General features: G+C 41.3%; 1 protein-coding gene across 1 annotated transcript; it reads left to right on the top strand.

The window, feature by feature from the left end:
• Nucleotides 1-871: 871 nt before the first annotated feature.
• On the top strand, nt 872-11772 carry BCL10 (B cell CLL/lymphoma 10). Its single transcript, XM_023751806.1, has 4 exons — nt 872-920; nt 1014-1203; nt 7414-7702; nt 9913-11772. The coding sequence occupies exons 2-4, from the start codon at nt 1147-1149 to the stop codon at nt 10260-10262; spliced, it is 696 nt and encodes a 231-aa protein (XP_023607574.1). The 5' UTR covers nt 872-920; nt 1014-1146; the 3' UTR covers nt 10263-11772.
• The last annotated feature ends 951 nt before the right edge of the window (nt 11773-12723 follow it).

Below are 12723 nucleotides of genomic sequence, written 5' to 3'. Positions count from 1 at the left end.
AGCAGCATCCAACAGACTGTCAAACTACAGCAGGAAGGCCGGGGAGGGTTGGCGGGAGGGGGGCGGGGGTAAGAGATCAACAGAAGGACTTGTATGCATGCATATAAGCATAACCAATGGACATAAGACACTGGGGGGTAGGTCAATGGGGGGGGAAAGGAGACATATGTACTACTCTCTGTAATAATTTAAGCAATAAAATAAAATTTAAAAAAATAAATATATACATATATATATATATATATATATATATATATATATATATATAAATTGAGAGCACACTGTATATCGAGTACCTCTAAGACACTTAACATTTATATTTCATTTTCATGGCAGCCCTATGGAGGCAGCCCTTTTTTACAGATGAAAAAGGAAATATATATAGAATAAACGGTAACCAAAAAGTACAAAAACGTTAAATTATTAACTTGGTGGGATTGTAGGTGCTTTTGCCCTGTCAAACATTTCTTTTAGTGTTGTAGTTAGGCGTGTGTTCATATAATTTAAAGACTTGAGTGGGCAAACACAGCACAGGAAGTCGGAGGGCAGGGTCTGGGAAAAGGGGAGGAACCCAGAGGCGCAGAGGAGCCGGCCGAGAGGAGACTCCGCCACCCAGACGTCAGCGAGGCGGGGAGCGCCCGCGGGCGTCGCAGCCACGGCTCCCACCCGCGGAAACGATTCCTTTCCGGGAGGCCTACCCGCGGCCACATGCAAATGACCTCAGGCTGGGGGCGGAGCCACTCCCGAAAGGCTCCGGCCGGGCGGGGGGCGGGACAGGATAGGCCCGCGGGCTGGCTCTCATTGGCTGCCGCAGAGGGGGGGCGGGCTCTGCCCGCGGCCCCGCCTCCCCGAGGGAAGGCACCTGCGCCGGAGCCTTCAGGAGAGGGAAGCAGCGGGGTTCCAAGGCCCGCGTTGGACACGTAGGTCTGCGTCGCTGTCACCCTAGACTCCAGGGCCTAGAGGCAAGGCAGGAAGCGCTGCGGTTCGACCCCCGAGCCCTTCTGTTTTCGAAGGGGCAGCGCTCTTCCTCCCGACCCGCTCCGCCTCCGCTTCTCGCCCCTCCTCCCGAGGCCGGAGCCCCCAGTTTCGGTGGGGCCCGCCGCCCGAGCTCCCGGACCCGGAAGAAGCGCCATCCCCGCCTCCGCCATGGAGCCCCCCGCGCCGTCCCTCACCGAGGAGGACCTGACGGAAGTGAAGAAGGACGTGAGTAGCACCATCTCGCCCTGGCGCCCGCGGGCTGGGGCGGGCGGGGGCGGGCTGCCTGCCTGCCGCTCGGCGGGCGCGGAAAGCGGAAACCCAGAGTCGAGTCGGGGGTCGGAGGAGGAGCCTGCGGGTGGGAGGGGCGGACCGGGGCCGCCGGGAGCCTTCATGGAAGTGACCCCCGGCCACCGGTGAATCTACGGTTTAAATCGCTGAAAGCAGAGCTGGGGTGTCCGGGACTTGCTTCGGTGGAGCGTTTCTTCGCCGCCTGCCCCCCGGTGATCCCGCCCCCCCTGCGCTGGGGAGCCGCGCTGTTAGGGGCTGACGGCGCTCGCGCAACCTGAATCCGGCTCTCCGGGCTGCTGGCTCCCCCTGGAGCAGAGGCTGGACCGGATCAAAGGACCCCGAGCAGTGGAGCCAATATGTGAAACTCTCTTGCAAAGGGGGCTGGGGGAAGCTCCACAGCTGAAAGCACGACCTGGAATTCCCCTCGTAAGCCAACGCCCACATATTTAAATTGAGGGGAGGGGGGTGAGTACCTGTAGCCCGAGAATTAAATTGACCCGCAGACGTTGAGAAAATATGTAGTGGTTACGTTTTGTTCTGCTTGGATGCGGCAGAAAATCGTAATATTTACTATGCGTCAGCCATGGCTTTGCTGAGATATGACTTGTTTCTCCTTTTCCCTGTGCCTTTAGTTGTTCTGCCAGTTGAGACCTGCATGAGCGCCTGCCACTGAAATAATTTATGTCAGTGCAGATTAAAAACAGAAACTCCACGTGAAGTGTGCTCTGGCTCAACAACACAAAACTTACAAAATCATGTTTGTGAACTGGGCAGGACAACAGCTTTTTAAATGTGCATCTGCTTTAAAATCTCCTTTTCTCTCCTGTGAAGTTTATTCCATTGTGCTCACGATTACGGTTGGATTCGTTAGCAGGAGGACACGGGACATAACTTGGACTTTTCTGCCGTAGTGTCCTCATTTGGCAGATATCTATGGAACACTTACTATGTGGAAAGCACTATCCCTGAGCCTGGACAGATACAAAAAATAACAGGCCCTTGCTTTACATCCTAGTTGAGATGAGATTGGGACATTGTTAATATATAATAAATGAGTGCTGTCTTATTCAAGATGTGTGCCAGCAAAACCATGAACTCAGAGAGCTAGGCTTTGCTCTGTTCCAGATGCTGTCTCACACAATTTACAGTGTTCCCATTGAATCTGTACAGCAATCTCTAAGGGAGAGTATTTTCATTCCCGGACCCGGAAGAATTTGATAAAACAGGCAATGAGATATTACAAGTGGAAGGACATAAAACCTGTACACAAACACAGATGTGAAGAGTGGCTTCCAGGCCTTATTTTTTTTCTGTGAGTTCATTGATACTATCCATTTCCATGATTCCACTTTACAGCCATATCAGAAATTCATAACCTTGGGGAATCATGGATGAGTTTCAGGAGGCCCATGAAAGAAAAGTGTATACACATTTTTTAAAAAATTTTTGTCATGATATTTTCCCAAAATGGTTTATGACCTTTTCTCTCAACTAGAGGCACTTATTTCCAAATATCTGCCGGAAATCCACTTTTATAACCTGCAGATTCCTCCCCTTTTCTAAAATTGAACTTTTTATCATGCCTCCCCCTAAAGCTGCTTGTTGTTCCTACTGTGTTCTCTGCCTTGATGAATAGTGGGAGGTTCCATCCTCCTGGAACCTCCCACTTCTTCGCTATACTCTTCCTTCCCTTCTGCCCCATCTAGTTTACATCATCTTTTTGGTTGAATTTAGTTCAGTTTTATTAATATGGATTACGTGCTGCTATGAAGCTGATATTAAGGTTGAATCTAACAGTTCAAATTTTTAAAGCTAAGATTCAATCCTAGTTTGAAAAGAGCTTGATTTCTTAGGAGGAGGGAGATAGACATAAAATGATAATTATAAGTTATAAAACACATTCATCCAAAACACCATTCACTTGGCACTCTGCTAAGTTCAGGGTACACAGAGTCTAACAAAACATACCTGGTTCTTGCCTCATTCAAACATGTAGGTCATTAGGGTTGAAAACAAATAAATGTATAATTACAAATTATGTTAAGTATTATTAAGGAGACAGACAGATGTTGAGACAATAACGGGCATCTCCTCGAGGTAGGATGGTCAGGGAAGGTTACATTTAAAGTGGTTCCTGAAAGATATGACAGAACTCAGGGAAGAACATTCTAGGCAGAATAGAATTTGCAAAGATCTTATGACTTGGGGAACATGGAAAAAGGCAGAGGGTTCCCTGAGGTGAAGTTAGGAAGGTGGGCTAGAGCCATATTATTAAGGGTCTTACAGATGGTAGTAAAGTGTTTGGATTTTTTTCACAAGTGCAGTAAGGACTTATTGAAGAACTAATGTTATATTTTAAAAGATCCCTCTGCCTATTGTATGGACTAAGGAGAGCAAAAGTGAAAAGAGGGAAGCCAATGAAGAGACTCGTAGAATTTATATAGTTAAGAGATGATGGTGATTTAGATCAGGTTGAAGGCAGTGGAAATGGATGGAGCAGGAGAATTCCAGGTGCATTTTTGAAATAGAAATGATAGGCCTTGTAATGGATTGAATGTAGTAGTTGAGGAAGAGAGTGGAATCAGATTAGTAAGTGGAAATGTCAAATCAGCAACTTAACCAACAAGTCTGGAGATCAGAAGAGAGATCTGACCTGGAAAGGTATGAGATTGAATGTGTTCACCTAGAAAATTGAGAGCTAAAAGGGAAGAGAGAAATCATAGAAGAATTTTGAAAATTGAGAAGTTATAGCCACAGAGATGGGAAGAAAGCCAGGAGAGTGTGGTATGCATATGAGGCAAAAAGGTATTTCAAGGAAGTAGTGGTCAGCTGTGTTCGTGTTGCTGAGAAGTAAAGTGATTGAAAAGTATCAGATTTAGCATTAAGGAGGTCATTGGTGACTTTGAGAAGAGTGGTGGGACAGAATGGGAATGTCAGGATGAATTGGGAGATGAAAAGTGGAGTCTTGGTATATAGAAAAGTGAAATGTATCCATAGGGTGCTGCAAGGACAGAGGAGATGGGTGCCTATCTTACTCTGAGGAGTTTAGGTAAAGCTTCCTGAAGGAGATGACCACTGTCCTGGATCTTAAAGGATGAATAGCGACTTGGGGTATAGAGAAGAGAAAACAGGATAAAGGTAACAACGTAAAGAAATGTAGAGTTCCGAACAAGCAGTTTTAGGTACAGCATAAAGTACCAGGACTGATAGAGGTGGTGATAGATTAAACTGGAGAGGTAGGTAGGATCCATACTGTGAAGTGCCCTGTCTGACATTATCAAATAACTATTATTTATTGTGCACATACTCTATCACAGGCTGTCGAGTCTTTATATTCACTGCCTCATTTAGTCTTCCTAGCAGTCCTCTAAAGTATTATTATTTTATCAATAGGGAACAGGAAGTTTAGAGAGGTTAAGTAACTTGCCCCAGTTCTCAAGATTTGAACTGAGGTTGGTCTGAGACCTATTCTTCTGCCGGTATTGAGGAAGTTGATCCTTTTAAGTCAAGGGTGGAACACAGTGTTTTAAATTTTTAAAAAATTAGCTGGTGACATTTCAATATTAGACTCTATGTAACACCCCAGATTTCCATTTTCTTTTGAAAAATTGGAAGATCAGATAGGTGTGTGAAGGAGACTTTTGAGAGGGAGGAGAGAAGTAGGAAGTATAGCTAGGTGTCCATTGTTAATAGTCCATGCAACATATAAGGACCTGAACTAGAGTAATGCTAATAATAGAGATGAAGTGAAGGGACAAATTAGATAAATATAAAGGGTAGAGTGGCAGGTCTTGGTGGGTGGATGATCAGATGTGGCAAGTGAGTGAAAGAGGGAGAAAAGAAAAAGTCAAGGATCAGTTGTAGGTTTTATAGATGATTAGGTGGGTGGATGAATGAGTTAACATCAAAGGAAAAGAATAGGGGTAGATAAATCTGGTTTATGACGTTGAATTTCAAGTACCTTTGGGATGTCTAGGTGGAGAAAGTCTTGATCACATACACAAATATGGGAATCATCAGCATATAGGTGGTAAAAATAATAACAGATGAGGTTTTTCAAGGGGTCCATCTTTTATATGTAGTCTGTCTCTATCTTCACAACTTAAATTTATGCACTCAATATATATTACGTAATATACTGCAGCAATCTTCTAATTGGTCTCCTCTGACCCTCGTTTTTCCTTCTCCCAGTTCTCTGCAAAAATGTTCTTATTTCTTATTTATAAACCTTAGATGACTCTTGGCTACAGGGAAATGTGTGTTCCTCAACATGTTATAAAAATTATTTTGCCTGGTGGATTGAGTGTTGACTCACGCACCAAGAGGTCACTGGTTCAATTCCCTGTCAGAACACATGCCCCAGTTGTGGGCCCAATCCCCAGCAGGGGGCGTGGCGGAGGCAGCCAATGGATGTTGACGCATCCGTGTTTCTATCTCTCCATTCCTCTCTCTCTAAAATCAATAAAAACATATATTTTTAAAATTTTTCCATGATTTCACCCCCGTTTTCCTTCCTAATTACATTCCTCACCACCCTGTCACATGCAGCCTGTGTGCCAACTACCCCAGACTTTTTGCTATTTTCCCACTGTGCACCTTGCCTCTAGCAAAAGTGTAGCCTCTGTAAATTTCCCAGATATTGTAGGTAGAGTGAATTGCGTACTCTGTGCTTCCCCAGTCTTTTAATTTCTGGGTCATACCACATTGTCTTTTAATTATTGGCTTGCATGTGATATGTACTCTCCAACTAGACCATATGCCCTTTGCTTGTGGGATTCAAGTCTTGTTGACCTTTGCATGCTCAGCACCTGGTATATTAGGTATTTAGATATATGAATGTTTGTTGTGTGAATAAATAAATGAATTTTGGGGTTCAGTGGACTGAGAACTATAGGAACCCTTCACCTAGCCTACTTTTCTGCCACCATATACTAGGGTATTTCTAAAATCTTCCATTGCCTTTTGATCATCATTATAAATGTAAGTCAAATTAGTTATCATTGTTACATCAGTAACGTTTATTGATCATTAACTTCTCTAAGAACTTTACATGTACTTATTCCTCATAACACTTAGATGAGGAAACTGAGGCACAGAGGAGTTACTTACCCGTATGTAGTAAACGGAGGAGCTAGAATACATCACTGGCTTTGGACTATTGATGCTGTTTATTCGGACCCATGTCATTTTTCTGCTAATTAAGCCCCCTTAGCTGCCTCTCAGGTCTAGACCTGTTTTCTGTGATTTCCTTTAATTTCTTTCAGCATTCACTATTCCTTTAAGTTAGGTTTCTCCTCTTCCCCCCTCCCCTCCTCCCCGCCTTCTCCACATCTTTCTTTGTTTTATATATATATATTTTTTATTTTATTGATTTTTTACCGAGAGGAAGGGAGAAGGATAGAGAGTTATAAACATCAATGAGAGAGAAACATCGATCAGCTGCCTCCTGAACACCCCCTACTGGGGATGTGCCCCCAACCAAGGTATATGCCCTTGACCAGAATCAAACCTGGGACCCTTCAATACGCAGGCCGACGCTCTATCCACTGAGCCAAACTGGTTAGGGCTTCTCCACATCTTTCTACCTCCCTTCTGCTAACTGATGCACTGAGTTATAGTCTTTCCAGCTGACTCCAAAGATAGACACATTATGGGTCCTTTTAGTTTAGTGAGCTGTTTTTTTAATAATGGTTTTACTCAAGGAAGATGGAAAATTAACAAACATGAGGAAGTTATAAGCTATGAGACCTCAAGTTACCCTCTCTGGTCCTGACTAATTCTGGATTCCTTAAAAAATGGTAACTGAAATGTATGGAAGCCTCTGCCCTCATCTTTAGCCCCAAAGGTGGCCTTCAGCAGACTTCTCTATCCCCACGGACCCAAACCCTTTGGATTACCATGGCCTCTCCTCACAGTGCCTTGGTCTTGGTTTATTGATGTGAAAATGAGATCATAGCAGGACAGAAGCTGTACGGAATGTCTCATCTAGGACTTATTTTGTCTACTTGACCTTCATCTTAATAGCATGCATTTTAGTAAGCCTGAACCTTCAACTTCAGAATGTTTTCTCTCACCAGTTAAATTTCCTACGTGATTTCCTTAGGTGTTAAAAAAAAATAACATTGAAGCACATTTTATGTCTTTCAGGCTTTAGAAAATTTGCGTGTATATCTGTGTGAAAAAATCATAGCTGAGAGACATTTTGATCATCTGCGTGCAAAAAAAATACTCAGTAGAGAAGACACTGAAGAAATTTCTTGCCGAACATCAAGTAGAAAAAGGGCTGGAAAATTGTTAGACTACTTACAAGAAAACCCCAAAGGACTAGATACCCTTGTTGAATCTATTCGGCGAGAAAAAACACAGAACTTCCTGATACAGAAGATTACAGATGAAGTGCTAAAACTTCGAAATATAAAACTAGAACATCTGAAAGGTAAATATCTTAGGTATCCAAGAGTTCATTTAAATGTAACAATGCTTTTAGAAGTAAAATGCAAAACAATAACAAAAAACCCAGAAATGATCATTTTGCTTTCATTGAAAAGTTTAAGCTTCAGAATTACATTCATTTGCATTTTTAACTTATATATAGTAGGATGTCATTATACTGGAAAAGTGGAATATCACTTAATGTTCTATATTTATATCCAGTTAACAGTATAATTTATAGAAAATGTAACTATAATAAAGTCCCAGTGTACACAGGGGTTTGTTTCTAAAGTCAGCAGAATGGCAGATTAATCTAGTCAAAAGTAACTCCTGAAAATGCACTTAACACATAAAGAATAGTGTATAAGCAAAGTATTTTAATAAGTCCAACTCAGTTTTTCTCCTACCAGTTGATCACAAGATAAAGTAGTTGGCTGTGTTTATAAGAATCATGTTGTATAAATTATACATAACTTTAAACACTAGAATTATACTCAGTCTGGCAAAATGTGAGAGAGGCATGAGACTGAGGTGGATGAAGGAATAGCAAATTTATGTCTCCTGTTTCACCCTAACCCCAGAGCACACACACTCACTGATTGGAATGGTCTGTAGAATTGCCTGTACAATTTAAACCCCCCTCTCGCCCTAAACCCCATCTCATTCTCCACCTCTCTTTCCAGAGCAGTTACGTTAAATGTGAATATGATGTAGCTCTACTCCAGCTGCTGTAGGCACTGGGAATACAGAAACGAGTAATTTGGGGTTCTGCCCTTAAGGAGCTCACTGTCTATAAGTGCATGCTGGAACACAATGGAAGTTTCCCCTTCTGAGCCATATTTAAGAAAATAGTTTCTATAGCATGGAACAGACATGCTGACTGTATTGTGAAGTTGAAAAACTCGTGGGAAAAATGATATATAAATGTGCTTTATAGACTTCAGGTTTTACATAACATTTGTCAACTCAGAAGGTTCTGTGTCAATAGATAGTTATGGGTTGAATATTTTTGCTAAGCCTAACAAAAATAAATTGTGTTTGTGTTTATTCTTTCTGTATTGAGGCTAATTGTTGGCTATACCCTTTTGATATGGTAAAATTCTTTGATCAGAACAACTGCCATCACTTAAGTAAATTGTTAGGTTGAAAACCAGAACATTATTTAATGTGAAGAGGAAACCTGGGATCTAGTTCTCTCTTTTCAATGAAATAGTCCTGGAATGCTGGGCATGACTTCACTGTTTCTGGGCCCCTGTTTTCCCATCTTTAATAGTAAGAGACTCAAAAAAAAATAAATAATAGAGGCTCTCCCAGATGACCTTGAAAATCCCTTCCACTTCTAACACCCTGTGATTCAAGACTCAGTAATTAAGATTCATTAACTCGCCCTAACTGGTTTGGCTCAGTGGATAGAGCGTTGGCCTGTGGACTCAAGGGTCCCAGGTTCGATTCCAGTGAAGGGCATGTACCTTGGTTGTGGGCAATGTTTCTCTCTCATCGATGTTTCTAACTCTCTATCCCTCTCCCTTCCTCTCCGTAAAAAATCAATAAAATATATTTTTTTAAAGAGATTCATTAACTCATAGAATTTTAGCTATACCCTGTTTAAATTTTGTTTTTATTAGATAATGGTTTTGTGCCAATATGTTAAAGAATATTAGTTGTGAAAGCCATTTCTTTCTCTTTTTTTAATATATAATTTTTTATTTCAAGGAGGAAGGGAGGGAGAGAGAGAGAAACATCAATGATGAGAGAGAATCATCGATCAGCTGCCTCCTGCATGCCCCCTACTCGGGATTGAGCCTGCAACCAGGCATGTGCTCTTGACCAGAATCAAACCTGGGACCCTTTAGTCCGCAGGCCAATGCTCTATCCACCAAGCCAAACCAGCCAGGGCTGAAAGCCATTTCTTATTTTATGAAAAATTTTAAGGACTACTTTATTTTTCCCAGGTCTTTCAATGGTTAAGGATATAAGTATACGAAGTGAGTTTATAGCATGTTATTTAGCTTCCTTGAGACTATTTCCTTACCTAGAAAATGTATATAATTGTATACACTTCATAGTTGTTGGGAAAAGCAAATGAAATGTGAAATGGATTATGACAGAATTTATAAGTTATTTAAATTTTGTGTGGTAACTAGTTTGTAATCTTTAAAATTGAACTCAATTTTCTTGTTACTTTTTATTAACATCTGAATAATTTTATTGTAGGACTAAAATGTAGCAACTGTGAGCCTTTTCCAGATGGAGCCACAAACAACCTCTCTAGATCTAATTCAGATGAGAGTTATTTCTCTGAAAAACGGAGAGTGTCCACTATGTACCATCCCGAAGGAGAATCCAGCACAGCCCCCTTTTTTTCTACTGATTCATCTCTGAATTTGCCTGTCCTAGAAGTAGGCAAAACTGAAAACCCTACATTCTCTTCAACTACACTTCCCAGACCTGGGGACCCTGGGGCTCCTCCTTTGCCCCCAGACTTGCAGCTAGACGAAGAAACTTGTGGAAGCTCTAGTGAGATGTTTCTTCCCTTAAGATCACGTGCTCTTTCAAGGCAATGACAGTTTACAGCCTCTTCTATTTTTTTAATAATGACTAATATTTGGAAGGATATGAATCTTTATAAAACTGGTATAATGACTTATTAACACCTGATACATGTCTTTTTAAATGCAATGTAAGCACACTTTGTAAATAGACTTTTGTGGATACTTTTAGATAGCTAAAGTAAATCATGTTGATCATGTACTTTTCAGAATTTTGTGGGGTTTTTTTTTTTTTTGGTTGTTTTTCATTTTTGAGGTATTTGCTATTTTCACATTTTTATGTTTGAAGACCAATTTTAATAGGGAACATTTCCCTATTTGATAATAGAGTCTCAGACTGGGAATGATGTTTCTCAGTGCATTTGTGCTAGAAATTTTCACAGTCTAATAGTCCTTTCCAACCATCTAGCAGTAAATTTTCAGGATGAAGCTGTTTCTAAATCTCCTATATAATAAAAGCCTAATATGCAAATTGTCCCTTCAACTGGGAGTTCAACTGCTCGCTATGACATGCACTGACCACCAGGGGGCAGCATGGAACATAGCAGGCATTGGTGATGTGGTGCTGGCAGCGGGTAGCAGTGGAGGCACTGCCGGCCCCGATGGGCCCTGACGAGAGCAGGACCGCAGCGGAATGGTGGAGCAGGTAAGCAGGCGGCGCCAGGCCAAGGCGGGTGCGAGCAGGGCCCGATCGCCCCAAAGACAGCGACCAGCGGGCGGCAGTGGGGGGTGGCGCCGCCGCCTGGCTCCCACGCGCTGAGGGAGCTGGGTGGGGACCCAATGACTCAGGTGGAGGGGGGCGCACGGGGCCCCAGGGCCCCAAGTGCTGCCCAGGGCCCAGAGGTCAGCTGGGACCTGTCCTTCCTCACCAGATGCTTGTGCTTCGATCGCCGGCCAGGCCTAGGGACCACACCCATGCATGAATTTCATGCACTGGGCCTCTAGTTGAAAATAATGCCAATCACTAATGGGAAAAACTGTCAGTGAATCAAAAAAAATCTCTTTCCTACTTAGTTTGGCTTGCAGACACAACAAAATCCCCTTCTGATGCACAGGAACATAGGAGTTTGAGCCACCTAAAATCTCAATTTGCCAACATACATCTACTAACCTTACTAATTCACGCTACTTTCTTAAGATTTTCACATTTTCGTTCCTAAAGAAAAATCTTTACAAAAACCTGTTATTACATGTAATTTGATGAGATTTTTAAGAAATACTTTTTCTGCACTTTTCATTTTCTTTTAATGAGGACCACTGTGCGAGTTAAAATAACTGGAACAAAATGTTTTTTTCCCGTGTGTATGTGTTTGTCTGTTTTTAATACTATTTGGAACAATCAAAGCAGTTAGATTTTTCTATTATATAACAAAGTTTGACTAAATTTGTGCATTTATAAATTATGCCCTCATTGTGTTCATTTAAATTATAATTCTATTTTCTGATCTCCATCTAATATATTTCCATTAGTTGCAAAAAACAGAGATGGAAACATGCTATTAACAATAAAAGTTTTTAAATTGTGCTGTGTTTCGGAAGTTTCAAACTTTTCAGTAGGAAGAAATATATAAAACAGTTATTTTATATGTACTAATTTTTATAGAAAACATTGCAAGTTATGGGATCGAGTTGTATTTCTGGATAGACTGAGTTTATCAGTCATGAAGAAGATTGGCATATTGGTTTTAAAAAATTGTAAAGACTGGGTGATTTTTTTAGTGTAAACATTTTCTAAGGATTATGGAGAAACATGTTTCATGTCCAATGTAGCATAAGAAAATAGTGGCATTACATTTAAATAAATCTATTTTAAAAGCAGAAGCAGGCTTTTCTTAATTATTAAAATTTGAGATGCAGTTATTTTTTTAAATTTAAGTAGGATTTACTCATAATCAAAGACCATAATTTTTTTTTATATTTTATTGATTTTTTACAGAGAGGAAGGGAGAGGGATAGAGAGTCAGAAACATCAAAGAGAGAAACATCGATCAGCTGCCTCCTGCACGCCCTCTACCGGGGATGTGCCGGCAACCAAGGTACATGCCCTTGACCAGAATCGAACCTGGGACCCTTGAGTCGGCAGTCCAACGCTCTATCCACTGAGCCAAACTGGTTAGGGCTCAAAGACCATAATTTAGATATGCTAGAGTACCTATATTTATAGTTTATAACCCTGAGTTTTTTCAGACTTTTGAGTAACTATATAGACAATAAAATTAAGTTGTGTTTTTTTAAAAAACAAATTTAGGTTTTTGGGTTTTCTGAATCCTATAAAGTCACCCCCCCCCCCCCCCCCATTAAACACTGAAAACAAGCTAAACACTGAAAACAAGCCAAACACTGAAAACAAGCCATTGCCAACAAATGTTTAAATGAATGATTGACATGATACAATGAAACGTTACTGGGTTGATTAATATAGCAGTGAAAAGGTTACTTTTTACAGATACCATATTATCAACACAGTACTTTTGAG

Source organism: Myotis lucifugus, unplaced genomic scaffold (genome assembly GCF_000147115.1).
Source record: "Myotis lucifugus unplaced genomic scaffold, Myoluc2.0 scaffold_25, whole genome shotgun sequence".
Lineage (NCBI taxonomy): Eukaryota > Metazoa > Chordata > Mammalia > Chiroptera > Vespertilionidae > Myotis > Myotis lucifugus.
The sequence above is the reverse complement of the archived record's forward strand: the minus strand, read 5'-3'. Positions and strand labels throughout refer to the sequence as shown.